The following is an 18,686-nucleotide window of genomic DNA, read 5'->3' as shown; positions in this document are numbered from 1 at the left end:
GTAAATCCTACTATTTAGCAGGAAAGATGTTCCTTAAATGAGACCAAGCTGTATGGTGGGCTTGTAACTATAATTAGTAGAAACAGGAGTTTCCAACGGGCCTCGTAACACAAAGAACCCTGAATATTAATCAGCATGTCAGTGTGGTTTTCAAGCTGCACCACACACAAGTTTCCTCAGCCTCCTGTAGCTGCAAACCTAAAATAGCCTGAAGGTCAAAGCCAGACAGACATACTCTTGTCACTGAATGTGCTGACCATGACCGACATGAGTTGAGTTTACTTCCTCCACTAAAATTATGGTGGAAAAACAAACTCCAAACTCAAGGGCAATCACTATAACAATCTTAAGAGGAAAAAGAAGAGAGAAATAAGTCCAAAAGTGGTCTAACGCAACGATCAGCTCAGACCTCACTTTCACTAGGAGCCTATTTTTGGAGTCACATATTTGAATTATTGCACCAAGAAGGCTGTAACAGAAAAGATGTCCATGAGAAAGTAATGTGAAGCCAGTATGCAAAAACGAGAGTGACTGGAAACGACCATAAAATCATCAGGCTATTGACAGCTGGGGAAATTCCACAAGCCAAGCAAATCAACTGCGAGGAAATATTAGAGGCTTGAGATGAAAAAAATACACCTGAATCTGTAATTGAATTAGACAAGCCTCGATGCATGGAGAACTCTGCTGGTCACCAGGATGCAAAGCAAACGCTGGGTTACCAGAAGCGCATTTATCAGCCACAGTGATTTATTGAGTGCTTTAATAATACAAGTGTACATCAACTGATCCACAGTCAAAAGTGGCAGGTCCCTAAGAAATTTACAAGCACTTTAAGTAAATCAAAATACATATTATTTTGTTCAATCCAGCAGTCTTCTGTGTGGGGACAGAAGGCTAGTGATAAACAGAGTCTCAGTAATGCACAGTGATTCTGATTGAAGCTTTTGTACAAAAATCTGGTTCCCAGTAGCATGCACCCACCGATAAAGACTTCAGTACAAAAAAATTAACCCTAAGCATTACATTGAAGTAGAAACGAGATAGAATTCTGAATTCGTGTTTTCCCGAAGGTCACAGAAAGGGAAAAAGGATCCAAAGAAAACGAACAACAAAAAAACAAAACCACACAGGAATACGAAGCTTTGAAAGAAAGCCCATATTATTACAGATCTGACATTGTTTGCACTGAAAACAAAAGTTCCCATCCACGTGGAGGTGGGATTAAAAAAAAAAAAACCCAGATCTTTCAAGTTAATAGAAATTAAACAGGGAATAAAATGGGAAGGGGTGGGGAGCAAAGGAAAGGGAGCGGTGGCGGGGGGATGGAGGACATTCCATCACGAAACGGTTCAAAAGGTGATAAAAATAAGACAAGCAGAGCCGAGGTGCGGGGCCCCGATGCACTTGGTGAGTGTGCCGCGGGCCAGGGCCCTATGTGGCGTACCGCTTGGTCCACTGCCTGGCCATCCGGTCGTGCTCCGCCCTGTTGGTCATGTACTGTGTGGCGATGCTACCCACCAGCGGGTCAGCTGGAAAGGAAGCAGAGTCAGGAGTCAGTCAACAGCAGCAGCTTGGCCTCTTCAAAGTTGGGGAAGAGAGGAGTGTCTGGAAAGCGGGCCCTGGTTCAAGGCGTGGGCAGAGAGGTGAGATGCTGTGCTCTGGAACAAGGTCACCTTTGCTATGACCTGCAAGTGACCTGCCCCGGAGTCCGCTTGTCACCCCCGCCGCCAGAGGAGCACCCACCTGTGCTTTGACTGCTGCCTCTTGTCATGTCTCCGGAACAAGTGTGACTCTCTGTCCCCACCATACATATGCTTCTCCCCCTCCTCCTCCCCTGGTTTTCAGGTAGATGTTTATTTCACAGCGAGGAAGCAGGTGGGCTGTGGGTGGGGCCTGCAGGGTCCTGGATACCATCTGCTGGGGGAAGGGGGAGGGGGAAGCCTGGCCAACTCCCGGACCCTGGGTTATTGCCCAGGCAGGGGTCCAGCAGCAGGTTAGTGACCCACTGACACAGGGCGACAGGCTGCTTCTGCTTCTATATTTGGGAATATCAAAGCCACAGAGCTCTCTACTACATGAACAGTGATAGATGTTAGTCACAGCTAACCCTCAATGACTTACCATGTCCTAAAACTTTAACACAGGGGAGCTGGCATGGGATGAAACTGCACCCTAAGGATGGGGGTCGTCAGGGCTGGAGCTGGGCCCTGACTGCAGGTCTCCTGGGACACCTCTCCGCCCAGACGGGATCAACAGTTAATGAAAACAATTCAAAGCAACTAAACAAAAATGTAATTTAGGTTTCTGGAGATCCCAGAATCCACCCGTTTCCCTCCATTCTCTAATCTCACTTCTTCCCTGCATTTTATTTCCTGTAGTTTTGGTGTTGAGAATTTGAGTGTATTAGAGCATGTGGATAAGAAAGAACCAAAAGGGAAAAGGAAAAATATTAGCAAAAGCTAATGTTAAGTATGAAAGAAGAGAAAATAGGTAAAGAATATGGAAGTGGGTTTGTGGTCTAATACCACCTCATAACTCGGGAAAATTCTGAGAGTCTGCTAAGACCCAGTAAGACATTCAAGGTCACACCTTCGCAATAATCAAGGTATGACAGGAATACCACCTTTTAATGATCTGCTGATGCTGATGATAACAAAGCTTTTGAAAGTCCTTCCGACAAGACTTTGCTTTTATTTTTAAAATTGTGTTACAGTTCTAACATTATATTACACCATTTTTTTTGTTTGTTTTTTCTTTTTTGTTTTCTGGCTGTGCTAAGAGGCTTGTGGGATCTTGGTTCCCTGACCAGGGATCAAACCTGGGCCTCCTGAAGTGGAAGCACCAAACCCTAACCACTGGACCGCCAGGGCAGTCCCCAAGACTTGCTTAAGTTTTAACAAACCTCACTTAAGTTTTCTTGGATTTGTGCTAAGTTTGTTATAATTATTCTAGGGAGAGGCCAGTTTCTTATATTCACTTACATCACAAACAATGATAGTCAATGGGTGTGTTCGGAATGTCTGCCTCTCTGCCTACTCTGTGATTCTTGTCCTTCACTTGCCCAAATGGTGAAACTCTATCACTTCAACCAACCGAGCCAGGGTTCAAGATGACTGAAACCAGCAGTACCAGGTGTAGACACAAAACACCTGGGATTGGCAAGATATTAAAAAAAAAATGTTGTCTTTCAGTTCAGACTAAGTAATGACCTTATTAGAGTCTAAAAAGGGCCAAAGAGAGGTCTGAGTCACATTTCTCTACCTTTGAAACAAATCATCTTGTTTCAATTTCTGGAATGCAAAGCCTTAGGGCGGAACTTGGGCACCTTCAACAGAGCTTAAGTCTAGTCTACATCGCTCAAGACAGCTGTTTGGTTAAACACACTCTACATTAGTGATGTGTGCTAAAGAGCCATCTGTACTTCCTGACTTAACTGGTCGAGGTAAAGGACAAGGTTTAATGTCAGAAGAATGACCAGTGACATTAATGTTCTAGTGCAAATCTACCCTCACTGAGAGTGGGCATACTGGGAACAAGAGTCTGCTGTTTCAGCTCAAAGGAGGGAGAGGGAGAAGGAAACAGTGGGGTGGGAAAAGCATCCATACTATTTCAACAGGGGCAGAGGGGAAAACCTCAAAAACACCGTATAGTGTTATTGATAAAAGTCACATGCGTGGTGCAGACATTTTTTTGTACGCTTAAATAATTAGCAGTAAATTCCTTTGAGTTCCTTTTATAATACCTTTTCAAGTTCGATTTTGAAAAGAAATATTTTTCCATCTGCAAAATTATACATGCTAAATATAAAAACAATAATTAACAATTTCAAAAAATCACCTCACACAGTACACAGGACAGAAAGTTGTAAGTGAAAACTGTCTGCAAATTCACTGAGAGAAGTACTGTTAACATTTTGACTTACATCTTCCCAGACTTCTTTTCTAAACATACAATTTTAAAAAAAGATCATAGTCTGCTTTTGGAACCTTTTAAAAAACTCACTGTATGGTGAATAACTTTTTATATCAATAATTATATCCTACTTGATCATTTTTATTTGATTTGATTTTTTAATTGAGGTATAACTGACTTATATTACTATATTAGTTTCAGGTGTACAACACAGTAATTTGATAATTTTATAGATTATACTCCATACAAAGTTCTTATAAAACACTGACTATATTTCCTGTGCATCATTTTAAATATTAATCTGAATTAATAACCAGTCTTCTGTTTAGAGACATTTGGGTTCTTTCCTTTTTTTTCCTGCTTTATAAACAATGCTGTGAAGAACATTATTGTGTGTGCATCTTTGTAAATTTATGCAAATCTTAAATTTAAAGTATTAATGAAGGAATAAAGGTATAAAATGAAGGAATTTAAAAATCATGTGTTATCAATCAAATAGTTCTTAAATGCTAAAATGTTTTGTTGAATAGAAAAAAGTTAAGACTACAAGTAACTGAATAGAAACTATGCAATAAATGTATATCCGAAGACCATCGCAGTGAGTTTAGTGGAATGAGATACTTCTTTTGTAGTATATTTATAGTTATGACTTGAAGTAAGATTGAATCTTGTTCTTGGGTTTCACATTTCCTGGATACAGATACGCCAGGGATGAAATAACAGTCTCCAAACATAAATTACTCAACCTTATTTCTCTAACAATTTCTTTCTACAATAGAAGGAAAATTTCCCCATCATTTTGGATTCTAGATTGTTACTACTCTCCCAAGTCTTTGTCAGTCTTTGAGATGATTATCTATCAGTCTTCCTCCTCTTTACTAAAGAAAAACCACAAAGTTCACCCGCGAATAAGTAAACTTAAATTCGAGTCTCCTACACTGCCTGCTTTTGGTCAGTAATTATTTGAATCTCTGAAAAGAGGGGCATGTTCACACCTGGCTCCTCTCACAGCAGCTGGTTATTATTACTGATTATTAGATGGTTATTATTACTGGTTATTAGATGGTTATTATTACTGATTCTCCTAATTAGTAGTCTGGTATGTATGAGAGGGTCCCTGGGGCAGAGGTACAGGATTCACCGTGTGGTCAATGGAAAATCTCGGGGCTGGGAGCTGAGAACACAAAGCCCTCCGTCAACAGACCTCTAAAGCACATCGCCTCATCTGTGTATAAAAATCATGCCATCGTTTTTGCTGGCACAAGACGGGCTGGGAAATAGTAGCCTGGGTGGAAGTGTAAGACGGAAAGATCACTGATGACGGGTGACACATCTTCTTCCTCCTTCTCCTCTACTTTCCTGTCTGACCTCTGCTTCCCTACACAGTGCCAGGCACCTGAACAACAAGCATGGTTATTTGCAAGTGAGTGAAAGGTGATCTCAGTGCTCTGCCCCCTCCCCTTTTTTGGAGATTCGTATTACTTGCACCTTTGATTCCAGTAGAGAAAGGCTCAGGCGACTCCTGCAACTCCGTCTGAAGGCTCACCTCTCCGTGACGGGGGGCTATACTGGAAACCAGAAGGATTCACAGCGCGTCCAGGAAAGGAGGGAGACAGGGATCAAGACTAAAGGGGGTAAGCAGCAGCTAAGTGGTTAGAGGGAGCGGAGAACGACAGGCAGATAGCTGAGCTGCCCAGTGAATTCCATTTGCAAGGCCAAAGAACATTCTCTCTCGGTTGGTAGGTGGTATGGGAGAAATCACATGGCAAAGAAATGTTGACTCCCTTTTCTTAAGACAACACATATATTCTCAAAGAAACACAAACAAAACCAGTCCAGTATGATGGAAAAGGGGGTGCACTCCGGGTCCAGACTGCCTGCCTTTGTACCTCGGTTCCACCGATAACTGTGTCATGTCAGGCAAAGGACTCAACTTCTCTGTGCCTCGGTTTCCTCGACTGCAAAATGAAGTTGCTATAGTTGTTGTTATAAGAATGAAATGAACTGCTCTATAGTTGTTATAAGAATGAAATGAACTGATTATTGTCAGGCACGTACAAAACTTCTGCTATCATTTTCAAAATGAAAACAGGAAAATGAATATTCATGTGCACCTTAAAAAATATAAATCTGATTGTCCTCTTGAAGACATTCTCTTCAGATAAAATCCAAAGTCTTTAGCATGGAATTATTAGAAAAATGCAAGTCAATACTACAATGAGGTATCACCTCACACTGGTCAGAATGACCATCATCAAAAAATCGACAAACAATAAATGTTGGAGAGGGTGTGGAGAAAAGGGAACCCTCTTGCGCTGTTGGGAATGTGAATTGATACAGCCACTGTGGAAAACAGTATGGAGGTTCCTCAAAAAACTATAACTAGAGCTACCATATGATCTAGCAATCCCACTACTGGGCATATAGCTGGAGAAAACCATGGTTCAAAAGAATACATGCACCCCACTGTTCACAGCAGTACTATTCACAATAGCCAAGATGTGGAAGCAACCGAAATGGGCTTTGTAGCAGGCTTATGTGCCCCATTTCTGTTTTGTCTGTTCGCACCTCTATCACTGTGCTGAGAATGCTGCCTTTCAGTTGTCTGTCTGCTGTATGTCTACATTTCCCATGGGACTGGAGCCCACGCGTTCAGTCATTTGTCAGCTATCACTGAGTCCCTACTATGTTCCAGGTCCTGCAGAACTAGTGATAAATAAGCAAACTCCTGCCCTCATGGGACTCTGCCTGGGTCCCTCTGTCTCCGTTTCTCTCTCATTAACCCCATGTTTACTGCGATGTATGAATGGATAGAAGAACATAAGACAAGTAAGTAAGGAACACACAAAATAACAGCCAGAAAGAGCAGTTACTCCATAAGGCAGGTGTCCCTCTGTAGCATTATATGCTGGCTCATCATAGAAGTTTCTTCTCTACACACGACCAGCAAAGTCAGTAAAGGGGACCCGATGAAGAGTGTGACAGCTTTCTTGTCACTTTTCTTTTTTTTTAAACTTATTTATTTTTTAATTTTTTTGTATATAAGCAGGAATATTTCTTCCCTTCCTCCCTCCCTCCCTGCCTTTCTGGCTGCGTTGGGTCTTCGTTGCTGTGCATGGGCTTTCTCTAGTTGCGGCGAGAGGGGGCTACTCTTTGTTGTGGTGCGCGGGCTTCTCATTGGGGTGGCTTCTCTCGTTGCGGAGCACGGGCTCTAGGCTCACAGGCTTCAGTAGTTGTGGCACGCAATCTCAGTAGTTGCGGCTCATAGGCTCTAGAGCGCAGGCTCAGTAGTTGTGGCTCACGGGCTTAGTTGTTCCACAGCATGTGGGGTCTTCCCGGACCAGGGCTCGAACCCGTGTCCCCTGCACTGTCAGGCGGATTCTTAACCACTGTGCCACCAGGGAGGTCCTAACTTAATTATTTTCTTATTGAACTTTGTGGTTTGCACTTTGCCATTTCTTGGATTCTTTGAGGCTATAAATCACTGCTTCTCCAGCTGTCCCACTATCCCCATGATGAGCACTTACTCACCAAGTCACTGGAGGCTTTCTGTGGGTCTGCCTTGCAATGAGAAATAGCTCTTTTTTGTGTCTTTCATGGAACTTTTCTTCCATGGTTTGTTTTAGCCTAGTTTTATTTAAATCTTTTATAAAATTAAAAAGTAATTGATGCTCATTATAATAAATTCAAATAATAAAGAAGCATGTATGATGTAAAGAATACAATCTTCTTCCCTTCAATCTCCCACCGTCTCAAGGTAACTGCTGTTAATGGTTGGAAGCTCACTCCTCCAGACTTTTTTCTTTATTTATATTTAAACCCAATGGGAATCACATGATTCTGCAACTTGCATTTCCTCTGGGCCAACATACAGTAGTTGTGTTTCTACGATACTAGAAATAGACCTAGCTTATTATTTTTAATAATTACAGGGCATTCCTTTGCACAGTTATTCAGCATTCATTTTTCCATCCCTTACTGATGCCCATTTATTGATATATTAGATTTGATTTTTTGCTATCAGAAGTAGTATTACCATCTTGTATACATTTTTGAGCATAGGTTTGTGTTGTTCTGGAGGGTAGATTCTTCTAGGTGACAGTGTTGGGCCAGAGAGTACAGTACATATTTTAAATTTTTGCCAAATACTGCCAAAATGGCCCTTCAATAAAAGGATGTACAATTTATCCTATTTCTGGACATTCTCCCTAACACTGCATTACCAATATTTAAAAATTGTTTTTGTCAAGGTAACCAAAAAAAAAAAAAAATCCCTGTCATTGTTGTATCTGGATCTAACTTGATGTCTACTGAGGTTTAACATGTTCTTGTGTTTGTTCACCATTTGTATTTCTTCTCCTGTGACGTGTTTGTTCATGCCTTTTGTCTATTTTTTCCTTACTATCATGAAGGAGTATTTTATAGCTTATAAATATTAAGCATGCACTGGAAGTTCAGCTTTGGCCTCAGTATTCAGCCAAAATTGCTTTAGTCTTTTGAAGACTGTACAGACAAATGCCTCCTTTGATGTTATTTTGAGCTTTGCTGAACTTGTGGAGATCAAAGATCAGGTTACCATCATATTTAATAAATATAGATCATCTTTTGGACTTATTGCTAATATCTGAATACTGGTTTTTAAAATATTGGCAAGCATGATGAATGTTAACTTGGGACTGAAAATCTCTTTCAGTTGAAGACAAACAATATGACATACAAGGAAAAGATTTGGAACTGTCTTCACATGTATTCCTACAAATGCTCAAAGTGAGATGGAAGTGCAGCTATCATAAGGGAGAAGGCTTCTGGCACAAAACAGGCCTTATGGTTGTCCACTGCAGATACTAATACTGAGAGTAAAGCACTTGTAACAACCAGTGGCTGCTGGCACAGAAAGCAGTGCATCCAATGATCGTGTGACTCAGGAAATGAATGCAAACATATCAGAGATAAAAATGTGAGGGCAAAAATCTTCTGTTGGCTTCTTAAATATCCAGAAGACATCATCTTTAAGCATTCTGCACACAGCTCCGGTTTGCAGGAAGACGGCAAGGACACTGCACCGTGATCACTGTCAGCCAAATCTTTTAAGTCTAGGGGTTGAGGAAGTGAGTCTTTACCTTTCTGTTACCATTAGAGAAAAAAGCAAGCTTATTGATCTGATAGCAAAATCTCCACTAAGAGTAACCCACACTGGGATAGACGGCCAAAGGAAAACATGCTTTTCATCAGGCGAAAACATCTAAGTCTTGCAAGTGTGCAGAGGACTCTCCTAGCAGCTGGCAGTGCTAAGAAATTATACTGTGACGTCATCATGACAAACTTTAAAAACATATCTAATTTTTCATGAAATTAAAAAAAAAATTTCTTTTGGCCGCTCAGCTTGTGGGATCTCAGTTCTCCAACCAGGGATTGAACCTGGGCCACGGCCGTGAAAGCGTGGAGTCCTAACCACTGGGCCACCAGGGAGTTCCCTCTAATTTTTAATAATAATATTATAGTATTACTTAAATTCTTAAAATAAAATTTCATATTTATTCTTGTATCTCAGAAGATCACTTTATAGTGGGAACATTCAGCATTGCCTTAGGCTGTTCATTGATTTTAATGCTGGCTGTTCAGTATTCAGCCAAAAATAAATTCAGTGCACCTCTAAGGAAAATACTATTTGTCTATTATATGTGGAGGAAATATATTCTCCCAGCCTTTCCTTAATATGTTTTAAGTGATGTCATGTGTATTTGACAAAGGCCTTCTCTACTCCAGTATTTTAGAAATATTCTCCTATATTTATATACAGTAACCATCTGTGCAATGCTAGCTTTATCACACAGACGATTCCCATATGTATCTGGACCTGATTCTGTACTTGATATTCTTTCATTCGATTAATTTGTCTTTTGCTTTATTTACTATTTTCTTGCTACTGTTTTACCGTATGTTTGATATCTGGTAGGATAAGTTCTCACGCGTCCCCATTTCTTTCCTTTACTAAAGTTTTACTTGGAGACCTGTAATCTTGAGGCTAAGACTTGGAGCAATTAAAGCTAGTTCACCCCAGGGTATAGGAATTTCTTGTCTCTTTGAAGAATGTTATCGAGATTTAGGAATGACTGAATTCCTCAGGGTCTACTAATTAAAAATCAAGTGAGTAGGACAAAGTTAAGGTTTTTTTGTAGTTTGGAATGTGGGAAAACCAGACCATTAATTATAGGCCTAACCCAGACCAGAAAGGTTGTTAGGTACCCTGAAAAAAAAAAGTCATATATACATAGAGCGTGTGTGTGCATGCGTGTGGCGCTTATGGCTCATAAAGCGATTTAGGGAGAACGTTACCATGTCTATGATTTAAACCAAGTGGTGGATGTTATACAACTAGATTTAACTTTGAAAATGCTAAATAAAACTGCATACCAGTCTAGCAAGATATGCTATTACCTCAGAATTAATAACTAGCTAGTGTTAAAAGAGGAATCAAGTACCCCAACTTCTAAAGAGACATTAAGAACTTCCTCAGGACTTGCTATGAGGAGAGGAGCTGGGGGGCTTCCCTGGTGGCGCAGTGGTTAAGAATCCGCCTGCTAATGCAGGGGAAACGAGTACGAGCCCTGGTCCGAGAAGATCCCATATGCCTCAGAGCAACTAAGCCCGCGCGCCACAACTACTGAGCCTGTGCTCTAGAGCCTGCGAGCCACAACTACTGAAGCCTGCGTGCCTAGAGCCCGTGCTCTGCAACAAGAGAAGCCACCGCAATGAGAAGCCTGCACACCGCAATGAAGAGCAGCCCCACTCGTTGCAACTAGAGAAAGCCTGTGCGCAGCAACGAAGACCCAACACAGCCAAAAAAAAAGAGAGAAACACAGCCATTCTCAAATATTAAATTACATAAAGTTACGATTAAGTAATTTATAAAGGTAATCAATACTCAAAACTCATCATTTCTTATTTATTTTACTGCTATTATTATTTACCGTTATAGTTTTTTTAAAGGTCTTTTCTATCCGTATGGTGGAAAAACACCATGTGCTACTGTGCATCTTGTCCTGATTACACACTCAGGAAGGTCACATAAGTAGCTTGAAATCAGCAAATGCTACAAATTAGGACTTGATTTACTGTTTTGTTGATTGTCTGTGGTTAAGAAAGTGATGGAGAAAATGCTAATAGTGCAGATCAAACTTAAAAGTGTATCATGTCTAGATCCTTACACAGTGAAGAGCATAAAAACTGGAGGATATATTCTTCCAGCACATGAAACCATTATCTGATTCAGAAAGAAGTTGCTCATAACATTAACCAGTGAAGTTCTGACACTCTTTTCTTTGTTTTACTTTGGTCTTAGTTCTTAACTATGTATGAAAATATCACCTAACACTCCTGTTAGAACCACACTCATTTGTTAGTTACAGCTGCAAAAGTCACTGTAAGTCTTCTGAGAATGAATCAGCTACATGGAATTTGCAGTAAAGAGTACTGTATATTTTATTATCTGTAAACTGTGTACATTTTTACATCAGTAAAATGTATAATAAATGTATGTACGTACATATGTGCATACAACCACCCCTTCTAGCCACTGCCCATTTCAAAGTTACCAATACCCATGGGTAAGGGCTTAGCCAAGGAAGTTGAGCCAGGGCTGGGTCTTCTACATCAGGGGACTGGGAAGTGAGACCTCAGATTATGGCACATGAAGCAGCATTTTGACACCTGTCACACAGAAGGCATGGACGGCAAGACGCTGCTTGCCAAAGAAGCAGGAAATCAGGTACAGGGATGCCGCCCTCATCCTTTATCTGACCCCACAGCCTAGGAGTCAGGCCTTGAAAAGGGAGAGAAGAGGTGTCTGAGAACCAGACCTGCTTGCTCCACCCTGATGGAGGGGAAACAGGAAATTAGATTTAAATCAATATGAGAGGAGAGTTTAAAAACTGACAAGACTGACTTTTCTATGAACTGAAAGTAACCCAAATGCTGCTAAATATTGTTAAGGGATAGAAAAGCAAAATTCAACAAAATGTGGCCTACAGCAGTGACTGGAGAAGATTAAGGCCAGTCTGTATTAATGCCCCGTGAGCTGAGATGGCTCCACAAACGATACGAATACACTGGCTACAACCTAAACTATACTGTTGATAAAATATTTTTCCAAACGTCAAAACTTGTCCTATCAGCCTACACAGCAGTGCTATGTACCCTAAATCAATGTGTGTTTTGAAATAGAAAGCGTCTGTTAGACTAGACTCATCCACAGAGCAGCACAGATGGTGCATCCCTACTGAGAAGCTACTGGATTGCAATTCCAGACTTAAACAATAATTCCTAATGAACTCTCAGAAAATATCCTTACAGTATTGGACTTGTTTAAGACACCAGAGATTCACATTGCTTTCTCCAAAACATTGGGCTGGCCGAAAAGTTCGTTCGGTTTTAAGTAAAAATAAAAGGCACTTTTCATTTTCACCAAGAAGTTTACTGAACAACGTATTCGCTAACCAAACGAACTTTTTGGGCAACCCAATACCTCTGCAAAAAGCTATGGCTGCAGCAAGTAGGCAAGAGTCAAAGATGCTGAGATATCAAAGCTAGATATTTTTTAAAAGCAGCTTTATTGAGATATAATTCACATACCATATAATCCACCCATTTATTGTGCACACTTCAGTCGTTTTTAGTACATCCACAGAGTTATACAATCACAATCCACTTTAGAATATTTTCTTCACCCCCAAAAGATACCTTGTATCCTATTCCTCTAAATCCTCCAGACCTAGGTATCCACTAATCTTTCTGTCTCTGTCTATTTACCTATTCTGGACATTTCACATAAATGGAATCATTCAACCTGTGGTGTTTTGTGACTGGCTTCTTTCACAAAGCATAGTGTTTTCAAGGTTCATCCATGTTGTAGCATGTAACAGTACTTCATTCTCTTTTATTGCCAAATAATATTCTATTGTATGAATATACCACATTATATTTATCCATTCCTTAGGTGATGGACATGTGGGTTGTTTTCACTTTTTGGATATTGTGAATATCCAAATGCTGCTGTGAACATTTGTGTACAAGTTTTGCATAGACCTGTTTTCACTTCTCCTGGGTCTATACCCAGCAGTGGAATTGCTTGGTCATATGGGAACTCTATGCTTTACCGTTAGATGAACTGCCAAAATGCTGTCCAAAGAGAATTTCACATCCCTCCCCAGCAACGTGTGAGGGGTCCAATTCTCCATGTCCTCACGAACATGTGTTAGTATCTGAGGATGCCAGATTATAAAGACAGAATAGCTTACACCCATTGGCCTCTACCTACCAGGTGTCCAGTGAAAAAATATATACCATATTCCCTACAAACATTTGTTCCTGCCAACCATGGAAAATAAATTCTCTAAGTTGGAGTATTTTTTTCATGGTCTGTGTCTACGAGAGACCAAAGATTATCCTGATCCTGTCTTCCCTCTACTTGTAACCCTGATGGAAGTAAAAATGACAATAACCTAATGAGACTTGTTTGTAATGCACACCTTTTCTTCAATATAAAAACATACCGTTTAATCCCACAGTCCTCAATTGTAGTCCGCCCACTAAAAACTAGTATTCTAATGTATCCATTTCCCCCTCACACCATCTGTTCTGTTCACACTGCTATTCGGTGCGGAGAGCAGGACAGGAGATTGTGTGAGAGCGGGTGTGAACGCAGCAGTCGTGCCCTAGATGCATCGCACATGTCCACAGTCTCCACCGCATCGGGGAATCTGGACTCGAGTCCAGAGGTATAAATAACCCAGCTCAGGGCCACAGCTGGACCAGAATGTCAGTGGTGTCAGTTGACTGGATCCTTCTGTCTGCCGTCGAGGGCTGGCAGTGTGTAGCCGAGGCAGCCTGGTGAGTCACGTGGACGGACACTGCCATGCGGAGGAATGACTTTCCCTCAAAGTGTGGCCTTTGACTTCGGCTGAGGCTTTGCTCTAATCCTCCTCCTCCCAACTCCTCCCTTTCCTTCAGGGTAGGCAAGGCCTCTGTTTTGCAGTCTTTTTTTTTTTTTTAATTAATTTTTTTGGGAGTATAGTTGCTTTACAATGTGTTAGTTTCTACTGTACAGCAAATGAATCAGCTATATGTATACATACATCTCTTCTTTTTTGGATTTCCTTCCCACTTAGGTCACCACAGAGCATTGAGTAGAGTTTCCTGTGCTGTATGGTAGGTTCTTATTAGTTATCTATTTTATGCATAGTAGTGTATATATGTCAATCCCAATCTCCCAATCCATCCCACCTTCCCTTCCCCCCTTGGTAACCATACATCTGTTCTCTATGTCTGTGTCTCTATTTCTCTTTTGAAGTCTTATATCACAAAAACAGCAGAGTGTCTGGGGCACTGCAGATGACAGTTCAATAAGTATTTGTGTAATAAATGAATTAACGAGTAATTCCACCGGTCAGGATGGAACTTAGTTTGTTGGAGGTATCAGGTTTCTGGCTAGACATCCTTCTTCCTTCCCATGCTTGAGCCTAAATGACATTTATCCCTATGGGATCAGCAGCTCCCCAAGTCACTAACGTGAGAGAGTAAGCATTTGGGCAGCCTTGGTGTAAATTTATTTTGTGATTTAATATTTAGCTATCTCTGCTTCGAGTCTAAAGCATACAATATGAGCTACTTCCTATAACTGACCTCTTACGTTGTCTTCAAGCTTCACTGCTATCTCCTTTTGGTCCCTGAAGTCTTCAATTCTTATTTTTTAAAATTGAGGTATAGTTGATGTATATAAGTTTTAGGTGTACAACATAGTGATTCACAACTTTTAAAGGTCATATTCCGTTTATAGTTATTATACAGTATTGGCTATATCCCCTGTGTTGTATAATATATCCTTGTAGCTTATTTATTTTATACATAGTAGTGTGTACCTCTTAATCCCCTACTTTGCCCCTCCCTTCACTGGTAACTACTAGTTTATTCTCTATATCTGTGAATCTGTCTCTTTTTTGCTATATTCACTAGTCTGTTGTATTTTTTAGGTTCCACATATAAGTATATCATACACTATCTTTATTTGTCTGACATTTCACTCAGCATAATACCCTTCAGGTCTATCCATGCTGTTGGAAATGGCAAAATTTCATTCTTTTTTTTTTTTTTTTTTTTTTTTTTTTGCGGTATGCGGGCCTCTCACTGTTGTGGCCTCTCCCGTTGCGGAGCACAGGCTCCGGACGCGCAGGCCTAGCGGCCATGGCTCACGGGCTTAGTTGCTCCGCGGCACGTGGGATCTTCCCGGACCAGGGCACGAACCCGTGTCTCCTGCATCGGCAGGCGGACTCTCAACCACTGCACCACCAGGGAAGCCCCAAAATTTCATTCTTTTTAATGGCTGAGTAGTGTTCCATTGTGTGTGTGTGTGTGTGTGTGTGTGTGTGTGTGTGTGTATCTTTATCTATACCTATATCTATATGTACATGTATATCTACCTCACATCTTCTTTACCCATTCATCTGTTGATGGACACTTGGATTGCTTCCATATGTTGACAACTGTAAAGAATGCTGCTATAAACACTGGGGTGCATGTATCTTTTCGAATTAGTGTTTTCATTTTCTTTAGATATATACACAGGAATGGAATTTCTGGATCATATGGTAGTCCTATTTTTAATTTTTTGAGGAAACTCCATACTGTTTTCCATAGTGGCTGAACCAGTTTGCATTCCCACTAATAGTGTACAAGGGTTCCCTTTTCTCTACATCCTTGCCAATATTTGTTATTTGTGGTGTTTTTGATGATAGCCATGCTGACAGGTGTAAGGTGATTCTAATTGTGGTTTTGATTTGCATTTCCCTGATGATTGGCGATATTGAGCATCTTTTCATGTGTCTGTTGACCGTCTGTATGTCTTCTTTGGAGAAATGTCTATTTAGGTCTTCTGCCCATTTTTAACTGGGTTGTTTGTTTTTTGATAGTGAGTTGTATGTGCTGTTTATATATTTTGGATATGAACCCCTTATAGGTCATATTATTTGTAAATATTTTCTCCCATTCAGTAGGTTGTCTTTTCATTTTATTGATGGTTTCCTTCACTGTGCAAAGGCTTTGAAGTTTAATTAGGTCTAATCATTTAATTTTGCATTTATTTCCTTTGCTTTAGGAGACAGATCCAAAGAAATATTGATGCGATTTATGTCAGAGTGTACTGCCTGTGTTTTGTTCTAGGAGTTTCATGGTTTCCAATCTTACATTTAGGTCTTTAATCAATTTTGAGTTTATTTCTGTATATGGTGTTAAAGAATGTTCTAATTTCATTCTTTTACATGTAGCTGTCCAGTTTCTCAGCACCACTTATTGAAGAGACTGTCTTTTCTCCATTGTAAGTTCTTGCCTCCTTTGTTGTAGATTAATTGACCGTAAGTGCATTGGTTTATTTCTGGGCTCTCTACTTTGTCCCATTGATCTACATGTCTGTTTTTGTGACAGTATCATACTATTTTGATTACTGTCGCTTTGTAATATAGTCTGAATTCTTAAAAGATTTTTATATTTAGTCTGCATTCAGTTGTTCCCTGTTTTATTGGCATCTTGCCTGAACTTGAACCTCCTTCGTTTTAACCCTTTGGGCAACATGTTCTACCGCTAGACCAAACTTTCTCTCTATATACTGCTTCTTCCATACTTCTGCTTCAGCCAAGTGGGAAGGTTTATTTCTAGGATTCAAACTCCTACTGTATCCTTCTGATATAGGTAAAGAACCATGTCAAACAAATTCTAGTATGTCATAGGTAGTAAATTGTGAACATTGTTTTCCATTTTTCTGCTAGCAGGAAATGGGGGATGGGTGACAGGAGGGTTGATCCCCTGGGTACCATGAACTGACTAAATAATATTCACTGATCTTGGAATGCATCCTTCTTGCACACCAGGCTTGGCCTGGGAATTTGTGGGAGACCAGGCACAGTCAAGTTCACACAGTCACCAGTGATGCTGTCATAGCGGTTAGGAAACCAAGTGCTGGGGATTCTGATTCCCAAATATCTTTTGGCTCTTCCCCTCTTCTACCTCCTTATGGCCTCTGTCATCTCCTACCTGGACCATCAAAGTACCTTCTTTTTTTTTTTTTTTTTTTTGCGGTATGCGGGCCTCTCACTGTTGTGGCCTCTCCCGCTGCGGAGCACAGGCTCCGGATGCGCAGGCCCAGCGGCCATGGCTCACGGGCTTAGTTGCTCCACGGCATGTGGGATCTTCCTGGACCAGGGCACGAACCCGTGTCTCCTGCATTGGCAGGCGGATTCTCAACCACTGCGCCACCAGGGAAGCCCCATCAAAGTACCTTCTTGAACATCTCCCTGTCTTCAGTCTTTCCACCTCCCAATAAACTAAACTTTGGTTTTTAAAGACAGAAACCTGGTCATACAAGGTCCCTCTTTTAAAACCTTCTATTTCCCACTGTCCCCTCTCCCCTGCCATGAGATCCCCAGGGGCAAGGCCAACTATGCATAAAGATGCTTTTTTGCCAATAACCTGCTTGATGTCACAGATGTTTTTTACCCATTAAATTGTTTTTTTCTGTATCTTAATCATACTTGTATTTTCAATAGGGACTGCGCCAATGTTTTGTCCTCTTCTTTAGTTCTTACTGTTTCTGGAGGAAATAGAAGTTTTCAAAAGAGGCAAACAAGGTGAGAGAACACTATAACATAGAATAGTGTGGAATTATTTTTCACAGAGGAAGATTTTTGATTCAAAACTTTATGCTCATTAAGTGTAAAGTGCTGTCCTATGTATTAAAACAACTCATCAGTATGAAGTGGTTTCCGCATTAACAGCCTTGTGAGCGGTAACTCCTGATAACAACTGAGTGAGTCTACGCTGTTGCGCTAGTCTTCCCTGGCAGACCAATCTCTGAGGATGAAGACAATAGGAACCACTGACCTCATGAGGGGGGCTCTGAAAGCACAGAAAGGAGGGAAGAAAGGAGGGGGCAGAAGCACTTAACCAAAGTAAATGCATACACATTCACTCCTCCAAAATAATGAACTATTTAGGAGAATCATCTTGTCCCATATGTGGGAGGGGAGAAAAGAGCAAATTGCTCATTGTGGGATTTTTCTAATCCGCATTTTAAACCCTATCAGAGTTAAGCCAACTTCTCTGGAGCCACATGGCCTCTATAACCTCCGCAGCATGGAAATCCCAGCCCTCTGCTGGCCACTACTCCCCTAAGTAGGTTTTGGGTTACCCCTAACAAGACCTGTTGCACTGGCTTCTGTAACCTGCTGACCATTCTTACCTTAACACTTCTCAGCACGGCTGCAAGCCTCTGTCACCTTAAAAAAATGCCAGGCCTATGTTGGGACAAGGACATACACCAAAACTCTCCAACTTTCTCACTCTTCAGGAGAGTGCAGTAATTCAGAATTGGGCCTCTCTTGGATGTGGAGAAAAGGGAACCCTCCTACACTGTTGGTGGGGATGTAAACTGGTGCAGCCACTGTGGAGAACAGTATGGAGGTTCCTCAAAAAGCTAAAAATAGAGCTACCATATGATCCACTCCTGGGCATATATCCAGACAAAACTAATCGAAAAAGATACATGCACCCCTATGTTCACAGCAGCACTGTTCACAATAGCCAAGACATGGAAACAACCTAAATGTCCATCGACAGAGGAATGGATAAAGAAGATGTGGTACATATATACATGGAATATTACTCAGCCATAAAAAAGAATGAAATAATGCCATATGAAGCAACATGAATGCAACTAGAGATGATCA

At 40.9% G+C, this 18,686-nt stretch overlaps 1 protein-coding gene across 1 annotated transcript in view; it reads right to left on the bottom strand.

Annotated features, from left to right (window-relative positions):
• Positions 1 to 1,144: 1,144 nt before the first annotated feature.
• The window catches only part of LOC131757293 (ubiquitin-conjugating enzyme E2 E2), a 375,295-nt gene continuing 357,753 nt past the window's right edge, over positions 1,145 to 18,686 (bottom strand). The window contains exon 6 of the mRNA XM_059064635.2: positions 1,145 to 1,532. Coding sequence (XP_058920618.1) covers positions 1,435 to 1,532 — 98 coding nt within the window. The 3' untranslated portion in view covers positions 1,145 to 1,434. The remainder of the gene's footprint in view (positions 1,533 to 18,686) is intronic.

The sequence above is a fragment of the Kogia breviceps genome, chromosome 5, assembly GCF_026419965.1.
Source record: "Kogia breviceps isolate mKogBre1 chromosome 5, mKogBre1 haplotype 1, whole genome shotgun sequence".
NCBI classification, from domain to species: Eukaryota; Metazoa; Chordata; class Mammalia; order Artiodactyla; family Physeteridae; genus Kogia; species Kogia breviceps.
This window is presented reverse-complemented; position numbering and strand designations above follow the sequence as displayed.